This window comes from Nelumbo lutea, chromosome 5 (assembly GCF_056320005.1).
Source record: "Nelumbo lutea isolate HS-2025 chromosome 5, American lotus-T2T, whole genome shotgun sequence".
Taxonomy (NCBI): domain Eukaryota; kingdom Viridiplantae; phylum Streptophyta; class Magnoliopsida; order Proteales; family Nelumbonaceae; genus Nelumbo; species Nelumbo lutea.
Window position 1 is genome coordinate 79,744,061 of NC_142688.1, and position 21,413 is coordinate 79,765,473.

General features: G+C 37.8%; 1 protein-coding gene across 2 annotated transcripts; it reads left to right on the forward strand.

Moving 5' to 3' along the window:
• The first annotated feature begins 1,528 nt into the window (after nt 1-1,528).
• LOC148853046 (uncharacterized) lies at nt 1,529-16,550 on the forward strand. 2 transcript variants are annotated; one of them, XM_088943255.1, is made up of 6 exons: nt 1,529-1,737; nt 1,898-2,517; nt 2,599-2,762; nt 15,184-15,946; nt 16,020-16,111; nt 16,217-16,550. In XM_088943255.1, exons 2-6 carry the CDS (start codon nt 2,182-2,184, stop codon nt 16,338-16,340), a joined length of 1,479 nt encoding a protein of 492 aa, XP_088799381.1. In that variant the 5' UTR covers nt 1,529-1,737; nt 1,898-2,181; the 3' UTR covers nt 16,341-16,550. The 2 variants fall into 2 exon arrangements, with proteins under 2 accessions (XP_088799381.1, XP_088799382.1); XM_088943256.1 differs by having other exon boundaries at nt 1,704-2,517.
• The last annotated feature ends 4,863 nt before the right edge of the window (nt 16,551-21,413 follow it).

Genomic DNA, 21,413 nt, shown 5'->3' on the forward strand with positions numbered 1-21,413 from the left:
ATTAATCAGACCATATTCAACAATATCACGCCAATTCCATAATCCCTGATAGTTTCTTGTCTTTCTTGCTTAAAACAAACCCCTATACTCCAATAGATTATACATGAAACCTTTGATTGTCTTTGAAGATCTCTGAAATCTAATAGAAGTTTTACTCTGTTCAAAGTCTCATAAAAGTTTCTTACTCAAGCAATTATTTATGAAATTTTACCCTGTTAAAAACCTTCCACCCTAAAAGTCTATAACCCATTCAAAAAATAAGTTTCACCCTATTTAAATCCATTCACCCAAAAACCTAGAGAGAGAATAATCAATCTATGTCTTCCATCATAAGAATAAAGGATATAGAACTTGTGGAAAACCTTCTTTTCTATCACCATCCTTCAAGTTTTCTTCCACCGCCCACTCCAAATTCCATTTAGTTTTCTGCCCATTGACATGCTCTCTTCATTGTTCTTCATCGCAAAACACAAACAGAAAGGACTAAAAATAGAGGGGTCCGACTATGATATGAAAAACCATACCATATCTAAAACCTCTATTAACAGTTACCAAATTTATTTAAGTATCGGGTAATTATTTTTTATATATTAATTAAAATTTAAAACACTCTTTAACTTATCCGTTAACCGATTCCTCGTTACCCATTCTTATCTCCTTCGAGTTCCCTCTTCTCGTCCAAATTCTCCTTTTGAAATTGTAAATCCACAGTTTGAACTTTGATGGTTATTAGACAAAGCTGGAACAATCTCAGATTGAACTTTGATCACCTTTCCATTGTCAACAACCTAATCATTTTATGCATACTGTTTCAAAATAATCTTGTCATCCTTATAGCGCTTAACCTCTACTAACATGCCAAGACATCTAAGATTTAGCATGACAAGGCAAGAATTGTAAAGCACTGGTGCAACAATATTAAAACCCCCAAAACATAAATATTGTTTATCATTCTTCCTAGATAACATGGCTACCAAATTAAGTGAAAAAATGTTTTGAGAAGTTGAAAATAAGCACATACAGGGAACTAGTAATTGAGTTGTATTTTCAGAGGAACTGAATGCTAACAAAGAAGCTGAAACACTTGGTCAGTCGGTAAAAAGTAATTGAGTTGTATTTTCTTCTGGGTTGGACATATTTCTGAATTTGTTACCAGCTAGAGAGATTTTCATATTTTGTTTTGTTACGATTTGTTATGTTGGAGTTAGAGTTCTACCAAGAAAGACCATTATTACCAGTACGATGCTGTATTATACGAATTAGTAGTTATAGCAATGTGAACAGAAGAAACTGATCTTACCCTCATGAACTCACCCATGAATAAAAAACTAACTCAATCTCTAGTGCTACAATTCAGCTACTTCACCACCTCGGCAATTGCCCACGGATATGTGCATTGTGGAACTCTTCTTTGATGGCAGAATCCTACAAAAAAGGAATCTGGTCAATAACAAAATGCAGAAAAATACACCTCTCATCTCCTATAGACTACAGTCTATAAATGTGGAGAATAATAAGTATTTAAAGAGCTTAATTAATTAATTATTACCTTCTACCAGCGAAGGTTGTATGGTCTCTTGAAGATGACAATGGACTCGATTGCAGCTGGGAAGCCATTTTCCATCAGCAATAAAGGTTGTCTCTCTCTGTAGCGGGACTCGATTGCTTCTTGATAATAAGGTTGGCATAACGCAGGGCATGGAGTTGGAATTTGGAGATAAAGAGAAAAGGGGGAAGGTGACATTTTTTTGAAATGTGATTTAAATAGTTATTTTTAAAACTGGTTATCTGGGATAACCCGTATTCACCCAAACAAAAAGTTGAATGTTGATTGGTATATCATAGATTTTCCCCAAATAGAGATGATTTATCGAAAAATGCTTTTTTTTTCTTTCAGTTTTTTATTTAAAAAAATGAGTATTGTCCCTAGCGGAACAGACGATGCGAGCTCTCCCCCTTCCATTGAAGTTGGACAATCTCTGCAACCGTTGTAGGATTTGGTGGGGCATCAAACAAATCACGACAAATCAACAGCGAGGGTTAATTTCCTCGGTTTTTCCTTTGGGAACATGAAAAGTTTTAAAAGTATACACTGCAGTCTGTCAACGGTTATCTCCGTCTCTTCACTGTCTACACTCTTCTCAGAGTTCAGACTCGCCTTCCCTTGCTGAATAAGCAAGAATGGAGCATTCTACGGAGAAGTCCGACGACAGAAGAGATGGCCACCGGCAACAAGAACTGGAGGTGTCACCGTCGTTGTCGTGTTTGCTCACTCTGCCGCTTGGGGAATCGGTTTCGACCTTCAGTCTGGAGAATGCCGTCTGCAGCCATGGGCTGTTCATGATGGCACCGAACCAGTGGGACCCATCGACTAAGACCTTCCAACGCCCCTTGCGACTCTCTGATGAAACCACTTCAATCCTTGTCCGCATCTCCCATCCCCCCAATTCCCCTTCTCTCCATGTCCGCGTTCTCGGCACCGCTTTCCTCTCTCCCGATGATCAACGAGTTCTGCTGGTACTCAACCATCTACCTACTTTCAGTGTTTGCTCTTCTTTCTCTTCATTCAGTTTATTAGCGTGTGATTGTTAATTTCAGGCTCAGGTAACCCGAATGCTGCGATTGTCGGACAGTGATGAAAGGAATATAAGGGAGTTTCACAAGATCCACCATGAAGCCAAGGAAAGGGGTTTTGGCCGAGTTTTTCGCTCCCCGACCCTGTTCGAAGATATGGTCAAGTGCATTCTCCTCTGTAACTGCCAGTCAGTCTCTCCTCTCTCTCTCTCTCTCTCACTCTTTTCCTTTCTATTTCTCCACACACTAGTGCAGGTTTTCTGATGAGAATTAGAACTAGTTTATGTCATAGTATTCTTTGGGCATTCGATAGACATGCCTTTGATTTGATTGTTTCATTGGTTGTGTTAAGAGTACAAAGACATAAAGGAATTTATTGATTTTTAGGGTCAGTTTGGAAAGAGTGCAAATGCAAATATGTACAGTATACAAAATACAAGGTTTTGTCCTCTACATATTTGTATTTGTACTCCTTCCAAACTGAGCTTACAGACATTTGAGTGGCTGTCATGAGTCATGATGGGATGATAACAAGTAAGTCCAAGCCTTTATAAATCATTGGGTAGAGCCTAATACCCAAAAAGTTGAGTTTATACCAGCAAATTCAAGAAGTTTGTTTTCAACTCATTAGGACCCATATGATATTGCAGAGGATTTATTCTCAATCAAACTTGAAATTACAGAAATCTATGATGGTAATAGAAACAAAGATATAACAGAAAGTTAAGTAACAAAAGTAACTCACTGCAGGGATGGAGTCACAAAATGAATTTCACAGAGATCAAAATAACAAGGTAAAATCTCAATAAAAATTCACTAATGAAATGAAATTACAAAATAAGGAATAAATATTTAAATAAAAATAATGGGTAATGGCAACAGCACTTACTCTAGTTTAATGATAGGTCAAGTCCAAAATGAACAATAAAGACTTGAAATTTTGCAATTGATATAGACCTAAAACTTTGTGAATTGTAGAACTTCACTACTAATTCAAAGTCAAGTATTAAATAAATGAATATTGATAAAAAAGTATAAAATAAATGAATATGTGGATTGAAATTCTGAAATTCAAATCAGGTCCGAGATAAATAAAGGGGAATAAAACAAGGAATTATAAAGGTCTTGAGGGAAATATGCAGAAATTTTAAATATAGGTATTCACTTAGATGATTCTGAAAAGATTTGTGGCCATTGAGTTCAGAAAATGATACTTAAAAAGAATAAATTAAATGTATGTCAAGTAAAGAAATTTATGTCTGCTGAATTCAGCATTCATACATGTATATAGGTGATTATCCACAAAAGAATTGAGTACTTCTATCTTGAATTTTAGAATACGCCTAGATATAACAAAGTAACTCTAACTACTGGGTGTACAAAAAACGTATTTAGATGGAGTGTGTGATCAAAGACTAAGTTTATGATTGGGAACAAACAGCAATAGAATTTCTTATTGTTCAATGTTTAATGTTAGGAGATGAAGGGTTGTGAGAAGTTAGGTAAACCACAGAGTTTGCATTTGTGGATCAAACCAGTTAAATAAGGCCAGGGGTGTTGGGCCAGTTCGATCTAATTATAAGGGATCCACAAATGTTTCTACTTTCTCAACATGTTAATGACATGGTTGGGCGGGGCAGGCCCACTTTCGTTAGGCTAAATAGTGGTGGGGAAGCTGGATCAGGTAAGGTGTTGGCCAAACTGAATGGTCTTAGAAATGATGATGGGCTTTCTCAATTCAGGTTGCGAAATGAGAGAGGGGTTTTGAAGGGCTTGTTTGCTGAAGATATCTCATGTAAAAACAGGGGAAACCATGGCTAGTCTTCGACAAGTTTCATCTATAGAGACAAAGAGTTGGAGAAGGAAATGTTCGACACTACTCCAGAGGTTGATTGCATGAATGTTGACAGGGGAGGCTGAGACGAGAGTTGAGTAAGGCATTTGCAAGGTGTAACTCAGAGGTGACAGTGGCAAATTTAGGGCATGGTTTTTTAGGTTAGTTGTCAATCTATTGAGAATTTTGGTGAAGCTAATAAGGATGTTGGTGTTGGGACAGGACACAGGAGGCTATCTGGTTGAGAGATGTGATACCATATCAGTGATCATAAACTCGATAAAGTTATTCCTGTGGTGCCCATTTGCTTGTTGATTGAGGAATCTTAGTTCGTGGTGATGGAGGTGGTGAGCAGTGTCATCCAAGAACCTCTTTTGTTGTTTTCAGATTGTGCAAAAAGTTAATTCTTTTATGCAAGAGGCAAAAGGGAGAGTTTTAAATGAGGGAAGAAGAGAGGGAAAAGGGAAATGTGAATTTGGTTGGCTTGGCTGGAGGGAGCAATAGACTAGAAAGGGGAGAAGGAGGTGGATGACATTGAAGGAGTGTCTTTCTGTGTCTAAAATCAAGAAGTTTCAAATGGTCATGAGTCTCATGACTTGATTGGGTGTGATCAAGAGACATCATTCAAATGATAACGGTCATTAACCATTAATGTTCTGTGAACAGTCACAAAATTTGAATTGGTGATTGTACAAAGGACCTCTTCAGACGAACACACCTCTCTTTGTGGTGACCCTCCAGAACTTATAAAAGGATGTAAACTAAGCCAATTTTTACACAAGTTTTCACTCACTTCTCACAACAAAAACACTTGTTTTTCTCATTCTGATCTGCTACTGTCTCACAAAAGTGTTCCTCATAGAATCTTCAACTTTGCTGGTTGTAGCTTTTCACCCAAGGCTCTGTTGTATCTTGGGAATGAATTTTCCAGTAAGCCAACAACAAACTCAGTAAAACTAAGTGAGGCCAAATAACGTTCTAAAGACAACGTCTTTAGATATGCCTCAAAGCTTCTTCTCCAAGTTTTGTGTAACCCCAATTCTTCAACGCTTTGATCCAATTCTTCCATCTTTGCCCAAAGTTCATTCTATTCATAATGTAATCCAAGAAGGCCCAGTTTACTTGGTCATATGTCTTCTCTAAATCAACCTTTATAACTACCCCCTGCTTCCCACTTCTTTGCTTGAGTCAATAAGCTCATTTGCAATCAACACATTTCTTGGATATGCTTATTATGAATAAAAGCACTCTGGTACTTGCATATTAGAGAACTCATCACTTTCCTTAACCTTAGAGCTAGCAGTTTGGCAAGGATTTTATAAACACTACTGTGAACATCGGGAAAACCGGTAGTTCACTGCATGAACGTCGGGAAAACCGGAATGGCCAGCACTCCCCATTATGCTCTTTGATGAGTGGCAACTCCATCTACTCAACCATGAAGTGAGTTGCCACTTTTTTCTAATGTTCACAGATTGGCGACTCCACTAGGCAAATGACTCGAACAATTTGCGGAGATCCCGTAGATGGCCCTCTGCTCTTTTGGACTTTGTTATCATATCATCTACATAAACCTCCACCCCTATGTGGATCATGCCATGGAACAAAGTGGTCATAGCTCGTTGATAAGTTGCCTGGACATTTTTCAACCCAAAAGGCATCTCCTTGTAACAAAAGACTCCCCAAGGTGTAATAAAAGTAGTCTTCTCCTTATCTACTTCATTCATCTTTATTCGATTATATGCTGAAAATCCATCCCGAAAATCAACACACATCCGGACCTTTCCATTCTTTGGCATTGGAACAACATTGGCAAGCCACTTTAGATAAGTGGCTACCTCTATGAACCCTGCTTCAAACTGCTTCTTAACTCACTCTTGCATCTAAAGTGACCACTTTGGGTTAAGCTTGCAGAGCTTCTATTTGACAGGCCTCGCATCAGGATAAGTGGGAATCTTGTGAACTATGAAGTCTGTATCTAAACCAGACATATCTTTGTAGGACTAGGCAAAAATGTCGTTGTATTCGTACAATAATCGTATCAAAACTACTCTCTACTCATAAGATAAGTCTACCCAATCAACACCTCTTTCGGTTCATTCTTAGTATCCAAGTTTATTGTCTTAGATTCGGTCTTCGGCTTATTCTCTTCGAGTTGCTCAACTTTGTACTCCGCTTCATTGTCCATGCTCAGAACGCGAATTAGAGAGAGTACTCTAACTTGACCTCACTTGGTCCGAGGAGGATCAGTCTGGCCTCGCTTCCTCTTTGATTGGACGAACCGTCCACATGGAGGATCCAGGGCTCTTCATCCCAGGTTGGGACAGGTGCTACACTGGTTGATGCTTCCAAGGTGGTCACAGGTTCTCCAATTTCAGGGGTTGGCGAGTTGAATGTGCACTCCATGACAAAATCAACCAGGACCTAGGCCTTTATTGTTGGGTGAGACTCAAACTGAATCTCGTATTCACTAAGCTCGATTGCCAACTTCGTCAACCTTCTTGATACCTCAGGCTTTTGGAACACTTGCCTCAGAGGCTTATTGGTGAAGATGACGATCATATGGGCCTAGAAGTAGGGGTGCAACTTGCGAGCTATTAAAACAAAGGAGAAGGCTAGCTTTTCGATGTTAGGGTATCTAGTCTCGGCAGCATGCAAGACTTTACTTGTGTAATAGACAAGTCCCTGCACTCTGTCCACCTCTTGGATTAATACCGAGCTGACCACCTCTAGTTTATGAGTTATGACAGAGGGGTCTATGTTGGGCATGTCCGCAGCTGACAAAGAAAAAACATCTAAATTAGAAATTAAAAAAATTACCAGCTCAAAGAACAGTGGTTCTTGTAGTCAAGTACCAAGGCCGCTCTAGGTCTACATCTACGACCTGCTTTCCTTTGGTATCTGAGACTGGCACTAGGATAGTATCCTCCATGGGGCGAGTTCTTTCTTTGTTATTTTTCGGAGGCGGCTCCAAGTCTACCTCTACGACCTACTTTCCTTTGCCTTTCAAGGCCGCCATGTAGCACATGCACGACTCTAGTTGATCTTTGTGCACTATTTCCACTCTGTAGTCGGTGGGGAATTTCATTGCCAGGTAGTAAGTGGATACCATTGCTCTCAATGTGTGCAAGATAGGACGGCCCAAGATCGTGTTGTAGGGAGAGGAGGTTGCCACTACGAGAAAGTCATGATTAAAGTGAACCTTGTTTGGTGCAGAACCCATTGTCATTGACAAGTTTATCCTCTTGAGAGGTAGCACCACCCCTTCATTGAAGCCAACCAGGGATACGTCGGCCGGAATAAGGTCTTTCTTCAACAACTCCATCTGCTCAAAGGCCTCCAAGAACAAGGTGTTTGCCAAGCTGCCATAGTGCACAAGAATTTGCTTTACCTCGAAGTCATGGATAACAAGTTTGACTACGAGGGCGTCATGCATCATCCTTAGTGAAGTAGATGACCTCTTTAACCCGTGGCCGTTTTTGCGGGTTCTCCTCTTTGTGGATCAGCTCAAGGACTGAGTTTTGGCCGGTCGAGGTGCTGCAACCTGCTACTATGGACCCACCTGTGCATTGTTTGGTAGATTCAATGAAGTGATAAAGAAGTTTGGCATGAAACTGTGCCAGGTTGATCACTCAGTATTTATCTATGATTCACATGTTGGGAAGATTTTACTGGAGGTATATGTACATGACATTGTTATTACCGACAACAACAGATTGGGGATTGATAGGTTGAAGACTTTTCTGTGGGAGCACTTCCAAATGAAGGACCTTGGTAAATTACAATATTTCTTGGGGATAGAAGTAGAAAGGTCTAAGCATGGTATTAATCTGTGTCAGAGGAAGTATGTTTCTTGATTTATTGGAGGAGACAAGATTGTTAGGTGCCAAACCGGTTGAAACACCTATGGAATCAAATACCAAGTTGAGTAGTGATGTGGGTGAGGAGTTTGAAGATCCCGGAAGGTATAGGAGGTTGGTAGGTAAGCTAAACTACCTAACCATTACTCGGCCAACTATTTCATTTGCAGTTAGTGTGGTAAGTCGGTTTATGCAAAATCCTCAGGTTCCACATTGGGATGCAGTTCTAAGGATTGTACGGTATTTGAAGGGAGCTCCTAGTTGTGGCTTGTTATACAAGAGTGGAGGAAATCATGAAATAGAGGGATACACCGATGCTGATTGGGCTGGTTCTGTATCTGACAGAAGGTCCACTACAGGTTATTGTACCTTTCTTAGGGGTAATTTGGTGACATGGAAGAGTAAGAAGTAGACAGTGGTGGCAAGAAGCAGTGCAAAAACTAAATATAGAGCCATGGTTGAGAAACCTCCTACAGGAGATGGGGTACTCGATTGACAACTCTTATGAAACTTTGTTGTGACAATCAAGCTGCATTCCACATCTCTTCTAATCCAGGTTTTCATGAGAGAGCAAAACATATAGAAGTTGATTGCCACTTTGTGAGAGAGAAGGTACTTTGTAGAGTGATAAGTATTGCATATGTTAACACAGAAAGTCAATGGAAAGACTTGTTCACCAAAGGGTTGAGTCGGGGAAGAGTGGATTATGTATGTAGCAAGCTGGGACTATATGATATATACTCACCAGCTTGAGGGGGACTGTTAGTGTCGACTGTATAGGGGCAGTTTAGTCTTTTTATTTATGTTTAGTGTAAGGTGTAATGTTTAAGTTAAGTAATGTGCCCCATACTTAAAGTAGGGACACAACAGATGTTTTATTATAGAAAACTATAAATATAACCTGGATGACTAGAGAGAGGTGACTTTTCTGTCTTGCTCGAACCAGTCTTTTCTTCTCCTCTATTTTCCTCTTCTTCTCTCTTCTATCTCTTCTAACCTCTTTCTACTGCTGTTCTCAACTTAATACTGGTGCAGATCTGAACTTTATAAGAATTAATCCAAAATCCAAATGGAGAAGATATACCTTTTTGAGGGCCCTAAATTACCTTCCTATTCAACCTGTGATGTATCTCCTGGAATTCTGGCCAAAACTGAATTTTCGATCCTTCGGGCTGGTGACCAATTCCTAGATTCAGCTATAGCAAATACTTTTGTGGTTTCTCTTGAAGGAATGTGTGCTGTTGGCAAATAGCAGTGCTGAAGACGAGGGCCTTCTATATTCGTATTCTGATGTAACTTGATTCAGTTGCAGAGACGAACACAGCAGCTTAATTCCAAGTCAGTTTTGTTAAGTTGAGCAAGATACATGACCAGAAATTAATGATGGGGACCACGGTGCTGACTGTGAACTATTCAGCTGCAACAATAGGAGAGGATAAAAGATAAGAAGAGGAGGGACAGGAGAAAAAAAGTGTCTAGTCTGTTTCAGTGGTCCTTGCCTTGTAGCTGCTGTAAAGGAGGAATGAAGGAGGGAGAAAAAAATGGGAAGAAGGATGCGGGAAGAGACTAGAGAGAGAGAGTGATAAGAAGAAGAAAGAAATAGAAGATGGAAACTGACTGACCTCTCTTATTTAGTCAGTTGAAACAGAGGAAGATGGGGGAAAAGAGAGGGGAACAATAGGAGAGGAAAAGAGAGTGGGTGAGATGGCTACTGTTAAGGTTCTGTTGCTGAAAACAGAATTTGGAAAGGTGAAGGAAGAAAGAAAGAACAGAGAAGCAAATAACAGAAGAGATTGAGAAAGAGAAAGACAGTGACTATTGTGAGGGTTCAGATGCAGATTGGAGAAGATCACTGCAACTTTGTTCTCCAGGTTGTTCTCCAGTTATCATCTGCAAATATTTCCACTACTCGGGAGATATTCTCTGCTCTTGCACCAACCACCTTGATTTTAGTTGCTCAAAGATCTTGCATGGAAAACAACTCCAAGACTCCACTGCAGATCACTGCAACTTTGTGGAAGAAATTTTCCTGCCAAAGGTTGAACAGTTGCCCTAGGAGTTTAATCGTGAATGTACTCTGTGGGAGAGCCTTCTTATTATAAGAGGGTGACCAGTTTTTACCAGAACCTAACCAAGTTTTGTGTTTAAGGACCTCGCAACCAGTTGGGAATCCCCTACATCAAGGATTGTACTTTGCTCATCAAACAGAATAAGGAAGACCTTTTGTTTTAACTGAAGCTTCTCCACCAGCACTTCGAATACTTCCTGCTACTACCTTCACTCCACCTTTTACTTTCACTACCTACTACCTTCCTCTTTTTTTGATAAGATATAAAATTTTATTTTATTTTTAATCAATAAATTTGATTTGAAATTAAAGAATAACAAGAGAAAGGTACAAGGTGAAAACTACCACCAAAGAGGCGCGAGCTGCAGCCTCAAGGAGTGAAAAGCAAATCACAATTGTGCCCAAATAACTCATATATCAAAAAAAAAAAAAAAAAAAAACTGTGCCCAAATAACTGATTCTTGTGTACCCCTTGCTTAGCTAAACAATCTGCCACCCCATTCGCCAATCTTCAACCTTACTTCAATGCTTGTGGTTAGCCATTTAAATCTTTGCAAATCCCCCTAAATGACCAAGGCGCTTTCTCTGGTTTCCTTAGCCACCCAATTACCAATTGAGAGTCACCTTCAACTAGCAATCTGCCGAAACCCTACTCTCTAGCAAGCTCCACTGTCTATAAGACTGCAAGGATTTCCGCATTCACAGCATTCCCAAACAACTTGATTAAGCCTTCCCACATTACTTTTGAACAAGTTTCAGTAGAGAGTACACTATATTCCCAACTTGATCATTTAGCTCTTTTTCATCTAAAGTAGCATTCAGACTTCCACCTTGCTTAGATACTCCTCTTTTTTCATTCTCTGAGATAGTTTGTTCTGTTTTCACAGTCTCCTCTCTCTCTAATGTAGCGTCTTCCAAAGCTGCACTTAGTAACTTCCAGCTCTGTTTTTGTTTCTCTTCAAGTACACAAATTAGTTGCTTCCTTTCCCCAAAAACTCAATCAATGTAATGAACCAACCATTTCATTGTTTATTGGAAATGGTTACTTCATTAATACAAAATTAAGTACAACTGTCCACCCCTAACCAGGTGTTGAGTCCCTAGTAATCTTTATTACAAAATTGCCTAGAACATACTTTCCCTCACAGTCCCTTGTTTAACACTATATTCCCAACTTTATCATTTAGCTCTTTTTCATCTAAAGTAGCATTCAGACATCCACCTTGCTTAGATACTCCTCTTTTTTCTTTCTCTGAGATAGTCTGTTCTGTTTTCACTGTCTCCTCTCTCTCTAATGTAGCATCTTCCAAAGCTGCATCTAGTAACTTCCAGCTCTGTTTTTGTTTCCCTTAAAGTAAACAAATTAGTTGCACCAATCTCCCTTGTTATATTGAGGATTTCCCTTATGGGTTGTCTATAAATCCCGGCTCCCAACTTACATGATTGTAGCCAATCAATTAACAATTTAGAGTCTCCCTCAATCTCAACTTGGTGTAACCCCAATTGTTTGGCATATCTTACACTTTGAAGCAAGGCCATCACCTCCACTCTAAATGAGTCCCCCACTCCTATTGGCCCTGAAAACATAGCCATAATTCTGCTATTTTCATCTCTAAATACTCCCCATATACTTGAAGGGCCAGGGTTACCCCTAGAGCTTCCATCAAAGTTCAATTTCATTCTTTGTTGTGTTGGTGGGGACCACAACTCCTACATAGTAGGTTTTATGGAGGTTGTAGATGCCACCACTCCCCAATTCTTTTAAATGTCCTCAGCTGAGAAGTCTTTAAATAAATCCAAAGTTTTCAACCATTGATAGTCATAATGGTTATTCCTTTTACAGTTTCCTCCTTGGATTTCTTAACTCCTTTGAAGATCCTATTGTTTCTTTCTTCCCAGATTGGCCCTCCACATTACACTTCCACAGCTCTTTAGTTGCCTAAAAGAGCTTGGGTCAAAAAGGCTTACCATGTTTGAGGGAATTGTCCACTTGCAACCAAAGATAGAAGAGAACTAGGTCCAAAGAAAGCACACAAATGGACAAGAAATTAATAGGTGTGTGATTGCCTCACTAGAACCCAAGCAAAGGCTACAAACATGAGGTGACAGACAAAAATTTGGCCATTTTCTTTGCAACATATCTAGAGTATTGATTTTTTTTGGGAACCACCTCCCAACAAAAAGCCCGAATTTTTTGAGGTACAAACCAACACCCAATGTTTTAAAAGCGCAAGGCACAACAGTTAATTTGCGCTTGAGGTGCAAGGTGCAAAGTGAGACGCACGCCTTTTTAAGCAAGGCACAAAAATAAAAAAAGCTAAAAATTTAAAAAAATAAAAAGAAAGCCAAAAAATTAAAGAAAAGCCAAAAAATAAAAAATTATAAAACATAAAAAATATAAACTTAAAATTTAAAATAAATGTTTTAAAAAACTTATTATCTAAAATTAAAATACATAAACATAACATGTAAAGAATATTCGAATGAGAATTTAAAAATAAAATCAAACATATAAAGCATTTTCAAGCGTATAAAACGCATAATCTCTTTTTTTCTCAATTACATTACTTCAAGTAGCTAATGTGGCATATTACATTCCTAATTCTATGAGCCACCTTTGTGTCACGCCCCTCGAGGCAAGCCCAAAAAAGTCCATGTTAGGGTCTTAAGTTCTTAGTTTTCACATAAAAAATAATGATTTTATAGTTTTAATTGTTTTTTAAGAAGATATTTTATTAGGATGAATGAATGGACAACATTATCAAATAGGGGGTCAAATTTTCAAAAGGCACACGCCTGGGCTGAGGCGCAAGGTCTAGGCACACCAGGCGTGCTTCTTTTGAAAGGACTGTGCCTAGGACTTGGGCGAGGCACCTACCCTAAAATGCGCCTTGCCTGTGTACCTAGGCACGCCTTTTAAATCACTGCCGACACCAAACCTCCTTTGAAGGAAAGTTTCTTTCAGGGTTTGTTGACTGAATGAGGGCATAAAAGAAGGAGGAATAAGTGAATACACCAAATGGGGAAGGTTTCCAAATTCTACTGTCCAAACAGGATTGATCCAGATAGGTTGATCCTAAAAGGATAACTAATTCATCCACCACTGTCGTTTCCGACTCCCTTAGACCTCTCCTAAGACCTAGGTCCCAAGAATTATCAATAAAAACTGAAGAGATCACTCTCCTTTTGTTTTCTGATGGTGAATAAATAGTAGGGAACCTATTACTATGGGGACTCTCTCCAACCCAACCATTTTTGTTCCACCTGTTTTCTACCAGGAATTTTTTGCCACCTCTTGCCAACTCATTCCTCCAACATTGTGTTCTCTAAGTGAAGATTAATCCATCCACAAAGCTCTTGAACCAGCTCAGCGCTTCCTTCTCCATGACAATCATTGCTCTTTTATCTTCCCTAATCTTCAGACTTCTCTTTCTCGAGAAGGATTCTCTTCTTCTCCATCTTAATCACTCTTCTCCACTTAGTTTGCCTGAATGAAGATCTCCATCTCCTTAGTAACCTGTGAGCATAATGGTCCATCTAAATCATGATCCAAAGTTCTGATAAGAACAAAGTTTATGGAGAGGAGAACGTTTCCTTGTCCAAGACTAAACATATAACAGTGATGCTAGGAACCTTGAAACTAAAGACTCTAGCTAGGTTTTCGATGTTGGTTGTTCATGCTACAGATTTTAGGTTTAGATGCCCTTGAGATGGGATTTGGTCCATAGAAGGAAAGAGCTTGTGGGAAAGAGGAAAAGTAAAACAGGAAGAGAAAAATTCAGGGGAAAAGAGAGGAGGGAGAGTGGTTAGGGGAGAAAACCCAGGAGAGGGGAATATTTGGGGGGGGGGGGATGTGGGGGGACTAGTGAGAAAAAATTAATTAAAAAAAATGTCTATGCTTTGTTCGTACAACTGCTCACCCCTTTTTGCCACTAGCTGCCTGCAATGAATGGCAAAGAACTTAGGTCGAATGAAATGGAGTTTCAGGTCTTTGGTGTGTGGGTATAAATAGAGAAAGGTTGCCCGTCTTGGATGCCTTGTGTGGTAACATGTAGAAGCCAAGAAGTGAAAAGGGAAAAAGCAAGGTAGGCTGGAAGAGGAGCAGCAAACAAACATCTATATGGGCTTCACATTGATATGGCAAGTGGATAGAGGAAAGTAGCTTGGAAGAGAGTTCACTCTAAAGATCTTGCACTCATAAAACCATTTTCCTGTATTGTTTTTGTTCTTTATTTGCAAATTTTACATTTTTTATAGTTCTGTTATTTTCTGCAATTTCCTGCATTTTTTTACTTTTTTGCAATTTTCTGTGTTATCCTTTTATTATTTTTTATTTGAAAAATATCTTTTTGAACTTTTTATCAGTTTTTGTGTTTCTAGTCAAAATATTTCTATGGTTTTTTTTTTTCGCACTCGAATTTTGGATTAGTGGTCATTGGGTAGGTCAGGGTCTGGGTGGGTTGTGACCAATTAACATCAACAAACATGGGTGGCAAATGGGTTAGTGGATCCATCAATATGTGTGGATTGGTTCTCAACCTGCATCCTGCCCACCCATTATGCACACAAAATGCATAATAAACTAATTTTATTCAATAATAAAAGCAGTATACAAGAATACTGGACTCTGAGGGCATACACTGTCCAACACATTCTTGGGGGCATAGCAACAAATATGACAACCCTGACACCATGGACTCCACCTAACCAAAATGTTAAGGAGCTCACAATGTAAGTGAGCAGTAGACAATTTCTGAACAAGCTATGACATAAGATGTTTCAGATGTTTAAGGAGTTTCCAAATTCAGCCTTTCTACTTTACATTAAAAGTTTACTTCCTCTTACAGGTGGCCGAGGACTTTGGCTATGGCAAAAGCACTCTGTGAGCTTCAATCAGATCTAAAGTGTGATTCATTAGGATGCTCAGATTCCCAAGGAAGTTCTCTAGATTCAAGGTGTTCAAAAGCCAAATATGAGGATTTTTTTCCCAAGACACCCATAGGGAGAGACTCAAAGAAAAGGAGTGCAGTGCACAAAATCTCCTTAAATTTAGATAGCAAATTTAAGAAGGCTGAAAATGAGTTGGAAGAAGATGTGTATGGGAAGACCAATTCTGATCATCCAGCTCAATGTCTACAATTGAAAGAGAAAATAGGTGCAACCTTGGCCTCACCTTTGGAGGGAGATGAGTCACAAGAGCGTTGCTGCTATAATAAACAGTGTACCAAAGTTAAAGTTGATGCTAATCCAGCTTTGGATCTGCAGTTTTCAGAAGATAAAGTATCTGGTACTAACGGTAAAATTGGAAATTTTCCTAACCCAAGAGAAATTGCAGGCCTTAATGAAGCCCTTTTGGCAAAACGTTGCAATCTTGGCTATCGTGCAAGTCGCATACTGAAACTTGCCCAGAGTATTGTGCAAGGCAAACTTCAACTAAGAGAACTTGAAGAGGATTGCAATGGAGAAAGCTCATCTCTCTATGCTATGCTTTTCAATAAGTTTAGGGAAATAGATGGATTTGGTCCTTTCACTTGTGCCAATGTCCTAATGTGCATGGGATTTTATGAAATGATTCCAGTTGATAGTGAAACTATTAGACATTTAAAACAGGTTTGTTTTGTTTCTTCCCTGTTATGGTTTCTTATAACAATTGTACTTCGTACTTTTGACATTATTTGTGCAGGTCCATGCAAGACAATCCACCATTCAAAGTGTTCATAGAGATGTTGAAAAGATCTATGGTGGGTACGCACCATTCCAGTTCTTAGCATACTGGTAGGTCATGAAAAAGTTATTGAGTTTCTTCTTTCTTCTCATCCTCATTTCGTGATTGATTTTCTACCTTTTCCAGATTAATAGTGGGTACCTTTTTTTGAGCAGGTCAGAGCTTTGGCACTTTTATGGTGCAAGGTTTGGCAAGCTGAGTGAAATGCTTCCATCTGAGTACCATCTCATTACTGCCAGTAATATGAGAACTAAACGAACTAATAAGAAAAATATTTAATGGCGGAAATTACATTCTAGAAGAAAGCCTCTGTTCATATTTTTTGTTCTATAATTTGCTTTTGAATTGTGGAAGAAGTACGAGATGTACTCAAGTTTTCTGTTCAAGTGCCATACCGAGGGAGGTGTTTGCCAAATTCTTCCTGACACCATTTGAGACTTCAAGAGTACCAGAACGTATTATAATTTAGCATTTCACATGTTTCCTTGAGTTTCTTCATCTGCATTCATTTTTTTCTCTAACCGAAGACCGAAGAACTAAGGTTGATCTCAATATCTCATACAACTGCAATTTATTAAGGCTATGCTTGTTTTGAAGGAAAAAAACGGGAAAGGAAGGGAAAGGTAGGGAAACTCGTACAACGTTTGTAAAGGTTTCTCCACCTTTCCTTTCCTTTCCCTACTTTTTCCTTCAAACCAAACGCAGCCTAAGCTATTTCCAAATAGCAAGTGCTGCTGTAATTATGGTTTGTACATGCTAGAGCTACAAATTCCTATTGGACGGGCAGTAGATTGTACTTGGGTTGTGTTTGCTACCATGGTGTTGTACAGATGTTGCGTTTGTATTTGATAAAAACATTGGAAATTGGGAAGAAAATCGGTTGGGCATAAAGCGTTAAAAGAGTTTGAGATCGGCTCCACACTGAATGCATCCCACTTGTACATGTCAGCAAGGTTTTAAAAAACGACCAAGAAATGGAATTGTTCTGATCATCAGTTTTTGGGTCCGAGGCTCAACCGTCTGAGTAGAACGGTTCAAGTGGTTCGACCCCTAGATTAGAGTATTAGATAGACAGACATATACACATCTCTTCCTTTATAAGAAAAAAGAGATAGGAGGCTGTGGGCTGAGAAAACAAGAAAGAAAGGAAAAAAAGGAAAAGAAAGAAAAAAGGAAAGAAAAGGAGGGAAAGAAAAAAAGAAGAATATGGAGGAGGAGGTAGCGGTGGTGACATTCACCGGCGTTGATTGCGGCGGCGACATTCACCGGTGATGATGATGGCGACAGCGATGGCAACAGCAATGGCTCTCTTTCTCTGATCTCAGATCTAAGATTGTCTCAGTCCCTCCATCTCTCATTCTCTTTTTTTTTTTATTATAATAATCATAAAAAATAAATAAACTTTAATTAAATTTGAAACCACTGCCCAAATTGAATGGTTTCTCAGTTCGATTGTCCGGGTCAGTGGTTTTCTGACCAATTCAATGTTTTCTTTAAAAAAGCGGCCCTGTCCAAAACTGGACCCAGAAACACAACCGGTTCCTGGGTCAAATGGTTTAACCATCCTGTCTGGTTTGGTTTTCAAAACAATGCATCTCAGTATGCATTGTGATTTGTGAACAACTGAACATATTCTGTAGTTGTCATATGGAGATGTTTCCAATTCACGGTTGGGATGTGTGTGACCTTGTGGGGCATGTGTGGGACACTCTTTATGGGAAATTCATCAGAATTCTAAAGATTTGTTTATTACTATTTATTATAAATATGTGTTTGGAACCATGGGGGCATTTATTCGCTAAGCGTTTGTATTTGATTTGTTTGTAAAACTGAAAAAACTAATAATAAACCCGTTTATTGACACTTAAGCGTCACTATCCACTATATGCCATTAGGCACCACATCAACAAAACAGTGAATAAATGCCTACCCTTTGAGGGAAAGCGCTAAAATGAAATTCCCCCAACAGTAGGCTTGCATATAAATCAAGGCCTGCTTTTACAATTCTATCCCGGTAAATGTCTGAATGGTGTTTCTTATAAAATTGATTTTCACAACACAAAAAGCAGTACAAAATGTTTGTATATAATAAATCCAACCAACAGGATGGTTTGGTGTAGTAAGCTTACTGGGCACGCCCTTAATCAATAGCTGAAACAATGTGACTATGTCCTCATTACATCACTACCAAGACTACCCCCAAATTGTTCAAATCCTCCCTCAAGAGAATAATACAAATCCAATCATGATATAGCACATCAATCTGATACATTGGTACAACGTGGATGGGCATAAAATAGTACAGTTTTGGTCTTCAAGAGCAAGGTTCGAAGTATCAAGAGAATTTCTATCGATGGAAAGTCTTTTCTAAGGGTAAATTATTTATACCCCTTGAAGTTTCTGACCAATACTTAAACCTCCCCTGATGTTTGGGTAAAACATACGTACTGACCCCTTCCGTTAACTTGAGTATATGGTGGAGAGCTAAATTTACAGGTTTACCCTTATCATTTCCTATTAACTTTTCATTGTTATTAGTATTATTTCTTGAACATTTCTTGTTTATTACTGATCAAAAAACATTTTTTTGTTTGTTATTATTTTTTCTCTTGTCTTTTCAATTTCCTATTACTCATATGGTTGTTGTATATTATTTTTCATTTTATTTATATTAATGTATATTTGAGTAAAAGACTTAAACAAACCCTAGAGTTTTTTTCGAATTCACTTACGTATTCCCTTAGTTTCTCAAATAGACTAAAATGTACCTTGTGGTCTGATCCCACTCGACTTAAACATATCCCCATTTGATAAAACGTTATATGTCGTTTCATTAACTTCTTTTAATTTCTAAAATTCCTATTTTACCCTTTGTAAACATTGGCCCCTTTAAAAGAATATGCCTCCTTTCTTGCTCTGTTTCTCAACTCCAAGAAGTTTTGTTTGTCCACACAATATAATTTGTATTATAGCACATCGATCACATTTAAGAGTGGATTCGAGCTGAGCAGAGTTGAACATCTGGCTACTCAATCTTGACTTGCCAACAAACTATTAGGCTCGAGCTTGACTGTGAGCCAAAAGTTTTATAAAAATTAGTTATTATTATTATTATATATATATATATATATATATATATATTATATAATACTTTTTATTATGTATAATATTTTTATATTATATATATGTGTGTAGGGGTGCAAATGGATCAAATCATGATCCGATCCTATTTGGTTTAATTTGGATCACCCTTATTTGGATATTCGGATTGGATTCAGATTCGAATCACCCCCTATCCAATCTGAGAAGATCTGATCCAATATATATGTTATATATATTTTTATATAAATATATATAATACATATATATGTTATTTATTTATTTATTTATAAATATATTATTTATATTATATTTTTGTAAATTTGTTATATTATTTATTTTGTATAAAAACATGTATATATATGATGAAAATAATTAAAAAAATACTTGCATTTTTTGTTTTTCTTTATTTAAATTGGTATATTTTATTTTTATTTTAATAATTTATTAATTTTTAAAGAAAACAAATCAAATTGGATTAGATTCGAATACCCGACTTCCCGATCGAATTCAAATTCAGATCCTTGCCTATCAGATCCGATCGGATCTTCGGATTGGATTGGATTTGTAATGAACAATGTCGGATCGAAATCGAATATACCCTACTTCAAATCCGATCCGATCCATTTGCATCCCTATGTATGTATGTATGTGCGTATGTATGTATATGTAAAAGCTCGATTAAACTTGCGAGCCTTATGAACCGAGCTTTATTAGGCTCGAGCTTAATTCCATTAGCAAACGGACCTATATATTAATATTAAGCTCGAACTTGTTTCAAAGCTCGATTTAGATCGAACTGAATCGAGCTTTACATTAACAGAATTCAAATAGCTTATAAAAAAACTCGGCTCGTGGCCACCTGTAGATTCACACCCCCTAGTTGAGAACGTTCAATTGCCAAAGTTTTAAGTAACTTTTAACTGCACAACCTGTACACAATAGCATAGTCCATCGTTTGATATAGAAGTCAAGAACAAAATCAATGATCAAATGAACCAAGTCCATCGTTTAACTGCCATCTCAAGCAGCTAGCCAAGTGCTTTCATTATTTTTTTAATGCTCATTACTGACACGTAATTAATGCAAGGTAAACAAACACAATCTTTAATTGGATGAATTAAATAGCATGAACGGTATGTTGTTCAAATATGTGTGAAGAATGAACGATCATCGGAAGAGGGAGAGAGAGGAATGTAGCCATGTAGGTGTAGGTGGTTATGTTCTATTTCTGGGTGAATAGCAGCACTAACAGAGGGGACAATGGTGGAGAAGACATTGCTTTTGGTTTGGCCCGTTAGGTGGCGGTCATTGGAGTTTGGGTCTTTCTGGTTTTCTTTGAAAATTCGAAGAATGGTGAAGGGTAAAAAAGTATTTCAGTTAAATTCTGTTATATCTAATGGCCACAAGGTGCATTTAAGTCTACTTGAAAACCTTAGGAAATATTTAATTCAATTTACAAAAACTCAACCCTTTATGTTTTGTTTTTTATTTTTTTTTATAGTTTTCTTCTACTTTTGTTTCACTACTTTATTTTAGTTGTTTCAATTTTAAATTTGTTTTCAATTATTTTTATTATTTTTCTATTTTGTTTTTGTCATTTTCCACTATTTTTTTTGTTTTACGTTTTATTTCTTATAATTTCCCTTAATGCAACATCATCCTTAGGTAAATTAGGGATTTTAAAGTCTTTTAAAGCATGAACTCATCAATTTTGGTTAGGTTTCTAATATTAAACTAGTAAAAAGGGGTCAAAAAGTATAGTTTACCCCAAACGTCATCAAAGGTTTTTTTTTGAGATGTTAAGGGCAACAGGCTATGTTATTGAGAGAATTTCTGAGAATGCCACATTACCATGAAAATGGGTAAATTAATAATTATATCTTAATTTATTTTGACTAAAAACAAAAGCATGGGTGTGAATAGGTGAACTGTCCAACTGTGTCAATAGCCTATGCTGTTGGCCCTCAACAGCCAAAGTTAATCCATTTTAAATGGGTAAAATTTTTAAACTATCATTGTGGTTTAGCTAGTAGATAAGGGCAACTTTTTGCCCTGAATATCAATGAAAGATAATAATTTTATAAAATAACAAAAATAAGGTAACTTTATTTTTTTTGGAAAATATCAAGGAAGGGCAATGATACTGTTCATCGCCTTCCTCTGCCTCTATATTCATCCGAATACATAGGATTTGACACACCTCGGTGAAGGATGCATTAACAGTGGTTCTCACGGGAAATGGCATCGTCC